Source organism: Henckelia pumila, chromosome 3 (genome assembly GCF_033568475.1).
Source record: "Henckelia pumila isolate YLH828 chromosome 3, ASM3356847v2, whole genome shotgun sequence".
Classification (NCBI taxonomy): Eukaryota; Viridiplantae; Streptophyta; class Magnoliopsida; order Lamiales; family Gesneriaceae; genus Henckelia; species Henckelia pumila.
Window position 1 is genome coordinate 180,246,798 of NC_133122.1, and position 15,198 is coordinate 180,261,995.

General features: G+C 35.9%; 1 protein-coding gene and 1 pseudogene across 1 annotated transcript; one reads left to right on the forward strand and one right to left on the reverse strand.

Annotated features, from left to right (window-relative positions):
* Positions 1 to 293: 293 nt before the first annotated feature.
* Positions 294 to 8,349, reverse strand: LOC140890424 (uncharacterized; annotated as a pseudogene).
* A 941-nt stretch (positions 8,350 to 9,290) lies between these two features.
* LOC140890083 (uncharacterized) lies at positions 9,291 to 9,962 on the forward strand. Its single transcript, XM_073297840.1, has one exon. The coding sequence runs from the start codon at positions 9,291 to 9,293 to the stop codon at positions 9,960 to 9,962; it is 672 nt and encodes a 223-aa protein (XP_073153941.1).
* Positions 9,963 to 15,198: the final 5,236 nt, after the last annotated feature.

Genomic DNA, 15,198 nt, shown 5'->3' on the forward strand with positions numbered 1-15,198 from the left:
AAGAAGTGATACCTGCATTTCATGACAGGGCAACCATCTATCCTCTCAACATAGAACCTGCACTTTGGACACCTACTCCATTTCTTTTTCTTGGCCAGATTGGCCAGCATTATATCATCAAGAGTCCTCTCGCCACTTCTCAACTTTTGAAACTCGGTGCACGTAGCCCCCGAATGCCAAGCAACCTTACACTCTGCGCAGAACAGCCTGTTACAATAAGGGCATTCGGATTCCATTATAACCTCATTCGTCCCACGCCGTTCGTCCACTAGCAAGGCCGAGCAATCCTTGAATGGGACATAAAGAAAAGATAACGTAGAGGTGATATTCAAATTACAGTTGAAGTATTAGGTACAAGTAAATAACAAAGGTGATATTGTCATACTTAACCCCATGTTATAATTTGATAATATAATTGGGAAGTCCACCCCTTCTCCCATGACGAAACACAAAGGAAGTTATCTGAAATAACTGAGATAAAAATTCACTACCTTGGATAATTATCCAGGTGATAATTCACTACCTGAGAGACATGGTATTCAGGGCCATTAGTCAATAAGAAGGTGACAAATCCCCGTGATTCATCTGTCTCCTCTGTTGCCAATAAAACATATAACACAAACACATTACATGATAATCCAAAATTAAGAAGAAAAAAATATAGAGCTGAATTTATCTTCTACTAATGCAAAACAGGATTCTCCCAACAAGGCTTCAAGGTTAACCCATCCTCCTTCCAAGGTCCATCATCCCCTTTTTTAAAACATTTTTTTGTAAAAAGCGTTGTCTTTTAACTGTTGTTAATGATCATTTTTGTTGTAGTGATTCTAAAGCATAAAAATTAAAAATTTAGTGGAAAATCAAAATTCAAGGGTGCTTAGACGTACTTTATACAAGGATAACATTGAAAGAGTGGGTGCCCGGTGAGCCAACTTGTGGCTAAGGGCTTTGATGACTCTTTGTATAAACAATCTTTTGTTTAATATAATTTACATTTTTTATTAATGGCAATGACTTTATCTTTCTTCATATTGTTATATTGTGATATACTATTGTTGTTTTGATAAAGACCTTGAATATACTATAGTGTATGTAAGATGTGGTAGCACATGGGGATGGCTATCATGAAACACATCTTATAGTCACTGTATATTCTAAACTGTTCCTAGTCGATTGAGCCGTCCGATAATAAGGATAAGGATCTCTCGAGTTTGAGACTAGCATTTGCGATGCAGAGTACCACGTTTCATTGGTAAGGAACATAGAGATGTTCAAAGCATGCAAATGGATATTCATACGATGAATGATCGAACTACCCTATTCGGACTTTCCAAGTGGTTATCACTTATCGAGTGGATAAAGTCCGCGGTTTTGGTTGTACACCATTAGTCCTTACTACTTGAAACATCATTGAGACTCTATATGCTAGTACTGTGCTTTGACTCGTTTACCGACTCTATTGGGGTCATCAGGTGTCGGGATTGGGTACAGTTACAACACATATAGGAGTTGATGCTTTGTTGTCAAAGATTCACCACATACTTGCGAGTGTGGATATCCTATGCGATCTGAGGAGATATTAGTGTGACGAATCTCTGGCCAGAGTACATGATGTGTTTTAAGAAATGGTTTCTTAGTAGCACATGCGATGTCACTATTTGATCTTCAAGATGCATTGCATAGTTATCGAATCTCGAACGACTCTCGATTTACCAATGGTTGTTGATTCGATCGGGATATATGGATGAAGGGACCGTACTGTACGCTAACCAAAATCTATTGGTTCTTGCAGGCACTATCAGTGATACCTAGGGAATCATGGGGTGATGTTGCTAGGCGCTCTTACCATGATTCGATGGGCAAGTCGGAAATTGTTGTTCCGAGTCACAAGGAGTTGTGAGCCCACGGCTAGCTGTATCCCTGAACCATTGAGGGTCACACAGAGTAATGGATTTTTAATCCCCGTTGAGATAGTTAAATTTAAAGAGTTAAATTTAATGAACAAAGAAGTGGGACTTCTTATTTAAGAGTAGAGGAGTAAGATTTCCTAAAATGACATGGGGATGGGCATTTTTGGAAACCACTGAATTCGGATTCAGAAAATTTATCTTGACTTTAAAAGGTGCAGAAATGGTTTCTGTGAACATTGGTAAAATCGGTTTATCAATCAGAGTCACGATGAATTTTATATTAATTTCTGGACATGCGGGCTTTGCTTGTCAGACTTGAACTTATGACTAATGGGCCCTAAGCTGTTAGCGCCCTACATTATAAATAAGTTATTGCAGTACAGAAATTATACACAACAGGTCACAATTTTCGAAAAACCCTAGTTTTCTCTCTAACAGTGGCCGCCCCCCTCCCCTCTGCTCAGGAAAAATCCAGCCTGTGAATTTTGAATTACAGTTTGGTTTAACGGATCAAATTCGTTAATTCTCTTTGTAGAAACTTCTGATAGATTTTCTAGTGCAATCTATCAGAGGGATTAAATCTCTGTTCGTGGACCTGATTGAAGAACAGTTCGTCCATCAGTTCCTGGGAGATACAACAAGAGCCGAGCAATCTGTTGGTGTCCATAATCTCGATTCGAGATTGGAGGTAAAAATTTATAATTGTTATTTAATTTTTACACACACAATTTAATCGTAAAGTTTTGATACCCATTATGAAATCGTTCCATATAAAATTTTTAAATTTCCGCTGCACCGGGTATCAATTCTGATTGATCTGATCGCCGTTCTCCAACAAACATTAGTGCAGTAAAACTTGAACCATTATACTTTGGTAGCTAATTTAGATGCTTAAAATTATCAATGTATGTCCAGGGCATCTGCATACAAATATCTCAGAAAATTAAATATGGGTGAAAGTAGACCAAATTAAGGGTGAAAGTAGATCAAATTAAATATGGGTTTTGACCAGAAACCTCAGACAAATATCTCAGAAAATGAAAACAGAGTATCATTTCATTAAAAAGAATATGCAAAAATAGATTGAGCCTTACCGAAATATTTGGCAGAAGTTAAACAAATCATGATAGCAAATCGATGCACAATCTGTACAAAAGAAAACCAAAACCAGAAAAAAAAAATTCAATTGTTCAAACCTAATTTCTATAAATAATTACTTTATCATCATACCTTACAAACATCATGGATGAAAAAGAAGGAAAAACTAGAAAATTTGGCATTTGTAACAACTACTTTAAACATAAAAGATGTAAACAAAATAAATTTTAAAAAAAAATACTAGCAATAGACAACGGCGGAGAGGGCGGCAGGAAGGGGTATTTTGCTGGAGAGGAAGCACCTGTACTAGAGGTCGTTGAAAAAGGGGAGGAAGTACGTCGCAAAAGGTCAGAATTCTTGTAGTGGAAGTTGACTAGTGAACATGACCCTAAATAGCTTTTTGTACTAACCACCGAAGGAAGCTGTAACTGCAACAAAACCTGCAACACTTCTTGCAGCACTAGCAACAGCAGCGAACCCACTTGTGGCAATAGCTGGAGCAGCTAAACCTAGTAGATTATGAGGCACAAATAAATATAAAGTCCATAATATACATCCTGTTGATATCTGATTTCACCATAAAATTTCGTTTCTTTTCTTTTTACCCTGCCTAGTACCAAAGAAAAAATATGGTTGATACACAAGTCCAAAAAATTAATGAGTGATAAAGTTTTTATACCTCTAGTAATAGCCATCATGGTTTCTCCAGTTCGTGTAGCAACACCGATGATACCTCCACGTTTCCATGCACTTGGCCCACGAACTTTCTGGTGATCGCGTTTATTCTTTGGATTCCTCCTCTTTCAGAACAAACAAGAATTTTAATTTCTAAGCAAGAACCACCACATGCATATTTAAGACTTGAGGGAATAAAGAATTGCATGACAAAAAATGAAAGTGAGCTGGCATAAGACATAAATCACAAGAAAAAAGAAACTTCATCCAACATTTAGATATAACCACCAGCGAACTTCCATTAGCTGCACCAGATATTGCACTGATGTAATAATCTCTCCTCTTGCTCCATGATCCAATCCTAATAAGAACCAGGAAACATTAGATAGGAAACAAGGTCATGGCTCGCCAAAACATAGCTCCAAAATATGGGAAAAAAAACATTTTTATTTTATTTTTTGAAAATAATAACATATAACTATACTCTCATTTCCCGAATCTAAACTGGCTCGAGCATGATCCGCCAAAACATGGCTCTATACACTTACCAGTCAGTAACTCTATCTCCTTTTCTCCCTGCCGAAAAATAAGTGACAAAACCAAATCAAGAATCTCCATATTCACAGCTCATTATCTTTTGCTAAATCCCACTTGACATTCTACACAAATCTCTTTGTTTTAGCTACCTATGTTATTTTCAATTCTTGGTATAAAATCATGGAAGTCTCAATTTCGGGTATGTAGTTATAATATAAATTCCCACAAAACATTCAATTTCCTGAGCTTTGGTTATCAAGATTGAATTTTGCAACTATGGCTCAAGAAAGAGCACAAATCCTGGCATTTTTTGTGCTTAAAACTCCTGTTTCTTTGATTCTGAAACCAAAACTTAACATGTCTAGTCTCCAAGAAAAGTCTTATGCTAAGCTCCAATCTTTGGTTTTCATCAGGATGTGGACACTCCTTGAGAAGGTTGAAAAAAAAAAGCAACAGTTATTGATCAACTGTGGTCCAAAGTTACCAATATCAACGATTAACCTGTGTAAAAAATACAAAATTCAGACTGCTTACCAGCTTTTTTTGCACCAAGGGAAGTGATCCAAGCAGTGTAGTATGTCCCTCTTGTGCTCAGCTCCTGCACGCTAAATCTGCACAAACCTTCGAGCACTACAGTGTAGGTGACCCTGCCACTTGGTTCTCGACTCCTCTTGACAGATGTAAAGCTCGGGCAGCAACTCCCCTAGAAGAAAACCATCCTTTATAAGAAGTGATTTACTGAAGCCAAAAAAATTAATATCAATTTAATTTATAGATGAGATTGCAGATATTAGAACTTCAAATTTACAGCAAATCAACCTCCTTTATTGGATTTCCAGGCATTGGCATAAGAAAATCAGCAGGATAGGGGTAATCTGCCATAGCCAAGTAACTATAAGCAGACAACAACCATTCAGAGAGATAGTCAGCACTATCTAGTTTCCTGCAAATGAAATTCTCATATCACACAAGTAGCTACCCAAATGATTAGACACAAGGCTAAGAAAATAATTTTTAAAAACATCTATAGCATATATATATATATATATATATATATATATATATAATAGAACTTGAAAGGAAGATGCACAGTTGTATACTCTTACCGGCAAAAACAGAAGGTTTCCAGCAAATGGGAAAGCCCATTATTTCTCTGTGCCTCGAGTTATATTACATCCCAACGTGTTTTTATGGTATTAAAGCAGCTGACACTTTCGCGCTGACATAATGATCAATAAGCAAGGATTACTATACTGAAAAAACTCTTGTAAACTAGGAATTATATAAATAATAAGTTCAATATGAATGGAAAAACAGACTCTAAAATCATTAGAGACAATGTCATAAAATGTCTCTGGAGGCACAACATCCTCAAACTGAATAACTGGCGCTGAGGAAGCTAGCGATCCAATTGTAATGTATGGGTATTTGAGCCTCATCCATGCTGCCAGCACTGTCAAATATAATCTAATAAACGTTTGTCTCAAAACTTACTAAGCTTCTTAATATCGACACAAAATTGGATTTTCGATCAAGCTAACACCCGAAAGATTTTCTTACTTCCTCCATATGATCCACCAAAAAGCACAACAGGACAATCCTGAGCAGACAAGTTTCTTTTCAGCTCAGTAATCAATATAGCAAAAGTAGCAAGAGCTTGCTCAGTTGTTAAAAGTGATAATGTGCTAGCATTCTTGTACATCTCCTCTTGATTTCCATACGGCATCGGCTCCCCGTAGTACCTATGCTGTCATGCAACACTCACATCGTTTAAGTGCACTGTAATCGGAAATAACTGTTCAAAAAACATTCCATCGTATTCTAAAACACTTAAAATTTCCAGCCAACTCTCCCAAGAACAAAGAATATACCAAAAATATCATGTGGCCCGAACTAAAAGTGTTGCGGATCACATTCTTACAAAACAGATGCATGTGCGCCAGAATGCAGGGGGATAAGGGGCGACTAAATAAAATTAGGGACAAATTTATTTCCAGCTAAATAAATAACGGCATAAAAAAAATATATTAATTCAGGGAAGATAACCATGGCGCCAAAACGAGGAGCGAGCTCCCAAACGAGGCCTGTATTGGCGGCGAACCACTCAATGTCACCTTTGTCCCTGCAATACAGGAAGATTGGTCCCATTAGGTCAGGGCCCGCCCAATGCTCGGTGCTGATGAGATAACGTTGACGAAAAGTTTGGAGCTCGGAAAAGATGAAGTGATCAAGAATCTGATCGAAGTATCGACTTTCGTACTGGTACTGTGGAGCTACGAGGATCCCGTTACTTTTCAATGTCTGAAATATCACTTCTTTCAGCCTTCTCCACAATAACCTACACCAGAATACCAACAAAAATAATATTATGACAAGCAGACATCAAGGGCCGGACCAAGAATCTAAATAACATGGAATTCATGAATTTAGAGGCGAAAATTATATTATGTGACAAACAAGATATTAAATCTAGAATTTATTTTGCCTATAGTCCCGCGATAGAAGAATCCCCAAATTTCACAGAAAATTGACCAATTCATACCGGAATTCTCCCATGTGTTTCTTGTTCTACTTATTGCATTAGCTCGAATATTTACTCGATATATATATATACATACAAATACATACATACATATATAAAATTAATAATCAGTTTATTAAGATTTAAAAAAATTATAAAAACATTAAATTATTGAATACATTGTGAAGGCTATTTAAGTCATTAAACTAGTGGCTAACAGCTCATTTACCGAGGGGCATGTATGTATGTACGCCTAGTTCAATCATTTCGTTCAGAAAAGCTCATATGGTAAGCTAAAGACAACTTGTAATAGATGTCAATCCGCAACTGTCTAGATAATTACGTTCAGAAAAGCTCAAAAATTTATAAAATTGAATACCCCAAGATCATAAGCATCATAAGCAATCCAAGTCTGTTTTCTGAGCCCGAATTCACTCACACTGTACCCCAAGATGGGGTTTCCCAGCAAAAAAAAAAATCCCCAAGATCATACATAAGCAGGTGAGAGCAGAGTAATGTCGGCGAGACATGCCACAGCCAAGTACAGGAAAGCCACCACTTGTTTGAAGGAGTTTATTTTGAAGAAATTCTGAAAAAGAACAATGCCCAGCAACCCAACTGCAAATTCTATCGATTTCTTTATCTTATAATCACTGTAACTGTTAGCAGCATCACCAAAATTAGAGATTACTCTCATTTCACGTTAGCACGTTAGCCATACCAGTAAGGAAAATTAGCAAGACCAAGCTCGCTACAAGGAAATCATCAATCCTCAAGATAGATCTACAGATTTAATTAATTTAATCCCACTACACAAATTTGTTCTTGAAAATCAATTATAAGAAAACATATTTCACAGAAATCTAGAGCTGTAAGGACATCGATTACCTCTCCTCTCTTGCCATTTCTACAAGTGCCTTAAACTTGGAAGAGTTCTCCACATAAAGCTTCTTCTCCAGCTTCATCTTCCTCTGGAGTGCCTCTTTGAGAGGACTGTTGGTAATCTCGTTCACAGTCATAAATGGAATCGCCGTGTACTACCTCAGTGGCCCGACGACTAAAATCAATTTCCCGGACGAGAACATCTGTTGCAGGCTTAAAAACCTCTCTGCGAAAATCGATTTCCCAGAAGAAGGCGGCGAAGGGGGGAGCCAGATTCGACGCCGTTCCATACACACACTGGCCGCCGCCTCCGCCAACCCCCTCCTCAACAGATTGATCTAAACAAAAGGCTGGAGTCGGAAGACGAGTTGGGACTAGGTTTTGTACGGGATGTGATTTGGGGTTTTTCCATCGATACATCTTTTTTTAAAAACACAGACAGGATTACTGTTGTATCAGAGAAAACCATAAATTGATCTTTTTCTTAGGGTTCGAAGAAGAGGAGATCCATATAAATCGATTGATTCCTAAACTATCGCTCGAAATCTCCATTGTATCGCGTCGTAAACGTTCTTGAAAGGTAATCCATCTGTGAAGAATCTATTCAACTAATATGTGAAGAATCTGTGAGCAAGAGCAGCAAAAATCGACGATGGAAAAGCATATTTGGAATCGAAAGAGAGAAAAAGCAGAGGGGGAGAAATCGTGAAGGATTTGGGGATTTTGGGTTTATTTTTACAAACGTTAAAGGTAAGGTGTAATATTATTTATTTAAAGTTTTAATTTAAAAATAATAATTCATCTACAACGCCTTTTAAAAAATGTCGTTATACATAATAAAAAAATGCTCATAGACAACGCTTTTAAAAAGCGTTGTCTTTGACCTAAAAAAACGCTTATAGACAACGCTTTTTAAAAAAAACGTTGTCTTTGATGAATATAAAATATATAAAGACAACGCTTTTCACTAAAAGCGTTGTAGTTTAAAAAAAGACAACGCTTTTTACAAAAAGCGTTGTCTTTTAAGTGTTGTGTTTGAGCATTTTTGTTGTAGTGCAATCCAACATAGAAAATATTCCCGAAGCCACAACAAATCGTCATACAATACCGGATCCTGGTGAAGCATTATTTCTGATGTTAATGCAACAACATCATATATTAGCTGAAACGGTGGAAAGTTCTCATGGGAGTAGACAAAGAAGAAGGTCAATTAATAGAGAGCGTGTCGTTGGACATACTCAACTCCTCAATGATTATTTTGTTGCTGAGCCAGTGTATACCGATGACATGTTCCGACGACGATTTCGTATGAGAAAAGAGTTATTTTTGCGCATAGTCAATGATTTGGAAAATCACCCCGATGGATATTTCAAATGGAGGGAAGATGCAGCGATAAGAAAAGGATTATCGCCACTCCAAAAGTGCACAGCTGCTATCCGTCAACTAGCTTACGGAGGCCCAACCGACCAATTGGACGAGTACTTACGGATGGGTGAAACAACTGCCCTTGAATGCTTGTCCAATTTCTGCCAATGTGTGATGCAAATCTATGGAGGTACGTATTTGAGAAAACCCAATGCAACTGACATCGCTCGTTTCCTTCAAATGCATGAGCAAAGACACGGATTTCCTGGAATGTTAGGAAGCCTTGATTGCATGCATTGGGCATGGAAAATTGTCCGGTTGCATGGAGAGCCCAATACACACGAGGCGACCATGGCTACCCAACAATTATTCTTGAGGCAGTCGCATCTTCCGACTTATGGATATGTCATGCTTTTTTTGGAGTCGCTGGGTCTCGTAATGACATCAATATTCTTAACGAGTCACCTCTTTTTAATGACGTTTTGAAAGTAAATGCACCAGAGGTTAATTTTATTGTGAATGATACACAATATACAAAAGGATACTACTTAGCAGATGGAATATACCTGGAATGGTCCACTTTCGTGAATAGTTTTTCTTGTCCCCAAGATCCGAAAAGAATTAAATTTAATCAAAGACAAGAGGCTACAAGAAAGGATGTCGAGCGAGCATTTGGGGTGCTCCAAGCTCGTTGGGCAATTATAAGAGGTGCAGGACGATCTTGGTTCATGGGTAAATGCAAAGAAATCATGTATACATGCATTATCTTGCACAACATGATTGTTGAAGACGAGGGTCATGCAATCTCGATTTGGGATCATGAGGAACGAGATACATTTATAGCGAATCAAGGTTCAACCACAGAATTTAGTGAATACCTTCGAAGAAATTCGGAGTTACGTGATAGTCAGGTGCATCATCAACTTCGTCACGACTTGGTTGAACACATTTGGGAAACGTGTCGTGATGATTAGTAAAGAAGTAATTTAATTTATAATTTTTCTAGCATTCGTATCGTTGTATTACCATTTGTTGTTGAATAAAAATTTTAATATTAATTTAATTATAAAAGATAATTTTCAAACATTTCGTGCTATATATATGGTATAATTCAATTTAAAAATTTTTATATATTTTATTAAAATAATTTTGGTAATTATTATATTTAATTGAAAAATAAATTGATAGTAATAAAATAATGTTGGTAATTTTTTATTTAATTGAAAAATAAATTGATAGTAATAAAATAGCAGTGGGATCCACAAATGTTTGGTTTGTAGGATATTTGATTGTGGAATGTAGGATATTTGAAAAGTGGGATATTAGATAAATGATGTGGCATGATGGGCCCACAAATGTTTCGAAGAAATATACCCATTATTGTGGGTGCCCTAAGATAAGATGTCGACTCACAGCGATCTTCTAGACATAAACTAATAACACGCATTTCGTAGGACATATTATTTAATTTTTTATTAATTTTCAAAATTATATAACAAATAAAGAAATCTATAAACTGCTCGGCTACTATATAATTATGTTATTAGTACTAGTATTAGTACTACTATATAATTATATTATTAGTACTAGTATTACACACTGTGCGATGCACAGAACTTTGTTTTTATGTTATTAGTACTAAAAATTAGTAAGTATGCGTTTTTGAATAAATAATTAAAATACAATTAAATTAAGTTTGAGTTTGAATATGAAATGATTGAAAATCCATTGATTTAAATGTATTTCTATTTTCTAAATAACAACACACACAAAAAAAATTAAATTCATATTTATATTTATTTACACTATAATTGAGTTAATTACAATAGGTTTCAAATCCTAAGAATATTGAAATCATTTGAAATTTATTGTGATAAGTAAAAATAAGTAGGAGATTGATTTGAGTTTACATTGCTGAAGTCCATAAATTTCAAATGACCAAATCCAAAAGCAACCTAAACTGGTTATGGGATCCGTTTGGATGCGTTTCAAAAAATGTTTTAATGTTTTATAAGTAGAAAAAATTTAAAATTTGTGTTTGGATAAAAAATTTTAAAACCATCTTGAAAAATATTTTTTAAAAGCGTTATTGGATAACACTTTTTTAAAAACATTTGAAATGTATTTTTGGTTGTTTTAAAAAAACGTGCGGGCCAATAAAACGGAGCTTGTGTATTTAAAAACAAAAGATGAAATAATTTATAAATGATGAAAACTTCATAATACAACAATTGTCATTGAATTTTTTTTTAATTTGTTTTACCAAATATCAAAATTTTAAGATTCCTATGATAAAAAAATTTTAGACTTTTGTGATTCGTAACTCTGGATATCACTGACCATGACAAAATACATGACTCTTCAAAATAAGTCTTACATGAGACAATGATTCACTCTGTGTTAGGATCGGTTGCACTCATGTGAGAGAAACTGCACTGATAGTTTCCACTTGGTGAAGTGACAGTTGACCTCTTCTGATTTTTGAATGCAAAATCGGTTGAGGTTAACAACTGATTTCTTTTCTTCTCGTGTGTCGATATTAATTGGCCAACAATTATATTGTGCGAAATGATGCCAACTAACAGATTGAACTTGAAATGATGGACTGTGTGTGATTGTGGTAAATTGAAAGTAAGATTACTTAGTGTTTGTTTATGGATGTTCGGAGATTCAACAACTCCTACGTCACCCCTTCTTCCACCTCGGAAGGATTTACTCTAGAAGACTTTGACTATTACAATCAACTTGCAACAGCCCACTCCAAGACTAGGACTTACACACACTGCCTATCCCAGAACTCCTAGATACATTTCAAGGCCACAGTTCACGACTGCTCCTTGTTACAACGAGGTTTGTAGCACCTCAACTGATACACCACTTGTTGATAAACAACACAACACTTCAGCACTGATTGACCTTTACTATGCAGATGTGCTCTTTAGTGTTCTTTAGATTCTTCAGATATGATCTTAAATTTAAGCTACTCAACTGATGTGGGTAAACTGAAATACCTCTGATAGCTGTAAATGTGTATGCGAGTATCTTGATATGCCGTATGATTGAATCAATAGATGAGTTGGTATTTATACATCCACAGACAACGACTCTATTTGAATTAAAATCATTAAGCGTTAGCTTGTATTTTCCGCGACATTCTCTGGCACCATCGTACACCGATGTATTTATGCTTTCGGCGCTTTTGTCTAGTACAAAAAACTTTATCCACAAATGATTCGTTGAATCGATTTTACCGTTTATGATCTTTAATCAGTTTGGATGAGGGAGATTTGATTCAATTTATCTCCATAAACTAAATCAAGTTGATAAACTGAGTATCAGTTTATCTCTTGCTCGACTACTTTGCTGACTGAGTAGTAATTGGAATTTGTATAAGATGGAATCAGTTCATATTTTATTCGCCGATGATCAGTTAAGTTGATCTCTTTATTTTGCATTGAGAACTTTCGGTAAGTTAGTGTTTTGTGTGTTCGGTATTTGATCAGTTGATTTCTGAAGTTTCTAGATCTGAGTCAATTATCAAAACTCTGTAGTTCCAAAAATTTCCACCTTTTTGATACTTGACGAAATGTTATATTTCCAACAATTTCCCCCTTTTTGATATTGATATAGTCTTTCTATTAATGTTGAGGTTCTTCAACACTTTCCTCAGTTTTATTCTTTGAGATTCTTCAAGATTATGTATTTCTGCTTCAAATCTCTGAGACAGATTTCTTTTATAGTTCTTAATGATACCACTTCTTATATTGGTGCAATCTACTAGTATCTTCCTTCCATTTTGATGTCTTTCAAGATTCTTTAGGAGCAGATCTTCCGTAGCAAATCTCTGAAACTGATATGCTTTTATTCTTCCATGATAATGCTACTGATTTTTCTTTTGTATTAGTACGTCATTTCCATTTTGATGTATCTTGATTATTTTCTCTGGTTCAGTTGATCTCATATCAACTGACATTGCTAGCAGATAAAATGCCTACTGTAGCATGTTTTCATTTTCTTTTTTGGGAATAAATGATGTCTTTAATTCTCACATCAATACTGATTTGAGCAGTTTAGCTCGACTGAAATTCCCCCTATTCCCCCTGAATTCATGATATCTTTGAAACTGTTGATATTAATAAGATAAGTTGATTTTATTTTCTGACATAATCTTTGTGACGTTTGCATCATCAGTTGACTTCTGCAACACGTTTTCAATATATTTCATCAATGAAATGGCTGCGAGATAAGTATTGGAAATCGAGCTGTCTCTTCGTGTTCTCATCATTACCTGCAGCATTTATGAAAAACGTGAACGACTCTTTGGCTTCTTAATTTTGTCTATAAAAGAAACATTTGTTCACTAAGTTCAATTATCATTCGACAGAAAGATAGACATGGAAGCACAACTGAAGTTCTATGAAGATGGTATTGATGCCAAGGTGAAGACTTTGGAGGCAAATATCAAAGCTCTGCAAGGGACTCCATTTCCCTTTCCTTGCCATGAGGATAGGAGATTGATGAAGTACAATCGAAGACTTGGTAAAACCAAGTACGAGAATGTTCTCAGCGATGAAGACATTTCTCTGTTGAAGTTTCTAAAGGAGCTTCAAGTAATAAGTAGAATCACTGCCACCCCTGCCTATCATGAGGTTGCAACCGATGAGTGTATACCTCAAAGAGCCATTGAGTGATGGCTATCAAATGAGAAATCTGTATCACTCTTAAATATATATGAATAAGATTTTATATTGTGTCTGATGTTTTGTTTCTTGTTTTTATTTCTTTACTGCATTTATATTTTGCAATCATTGCTAACACCCCAAAGATAAACAATGAACCAAACAATAAGTATAAATAGCGACTAAAAAAGTTTAAGATGAGAAAAGCTTAGTCTGATGATTGGGTCAGTTGATGTTCATCAGTTGATTCTCTTTCAGTGTGATTTTCAACGACTGTCATTCTACATTACTTCAGTTTCCCTTTTAAGCTAATGGTTTCAGTTGGTCAACTTTTGGTCTGACCAAACTGACTTCTTCTTAGTTTAATATCGTTTGAGATAAACTATTAGTTTAGTTATCTGTGCTAAACTAATCTCATGACTTCTTTAGCTCTTTTTCTCCTGCTAACACAAAATCAAACTCGACCATGGTACCCAATTTACGTGGGTCCTCGATTAATTAGCTCTTTAGAAATCCATGCCTGAATCACTCTAACTGATCGATTTTTGGATGAATCCCACAAGGTTCGCGATTTGTGCTTTGTGTGCTTGTGAGATAAACTGTATGCATTTGACTGTGAGTGGTGTGCACGATGCATGTTGTGAGATGGGTAGTGTGTTCGTGAGTATGCTAGTGAGGTAGTGTGTACATTCAAATTTTCTTCATTGTGATTTACTCTGTTGCCTTTTAGATCATACTTTCCGTAAGGTCTACGATTGTAGCGCTCCATCACTGAGGTGTGTTTAGCTTGACTGATCTTGCAGTCTTGCTTCACACAAGAACTCGCCGACACATCCAATTCCAAACTTTCGGACATTGTTCCAAGTATCAACAGATTCATCATTCTCATGGGTAGGATTACTTTGTTCACATCCCAAACTAGACTTGACAAAATGAATATATTTTCCTTTGCACATATTCGATTTAGGTTGAGTAATATTCTCAGTTTGTTTGCAATCCTTATCACTAAACTCAATAGCAGTTTTGTCTCCTATTGGTTTTTGTGACTCATGCAATTCTGTCAACAAAACTGAAGACTTATTTCAAGTTCGAATCAGCTCAGTCATCCTCATATTTTCTGATTTCAACTGATGATTCTCAACTTATATCTTATCATTCTCCATCTTAAGCTTGACAATCTCTGCCTCTAGACTGATCTTCTCAAGTGACATTTTCTAGTCGGGTTCAGTTGAGAAATATGGCAAGTCATTTTGCTTAGCTTTGACTTATTCGAATGCTAAGCACAGTCTCTGATATTCATTTTTCATATCATGCAATGCTTCGGCTAACTCCTCTCGTGTAAATTTATCTGAGTTGAAGTGAAATACTTGTACACTCATTGAGAGTTGGTAAGAAGCTTGTCTTTCATTGGGTGTTTGATCTTCATGAACCATAAAGACGTTTTCCTCATCATTCTTTGTGAGTTCATTCGAACAATAAGGTTCCTCAATAAATTCGATTGGTGGACTCACGCTTTCTTCCTTTGTGACTT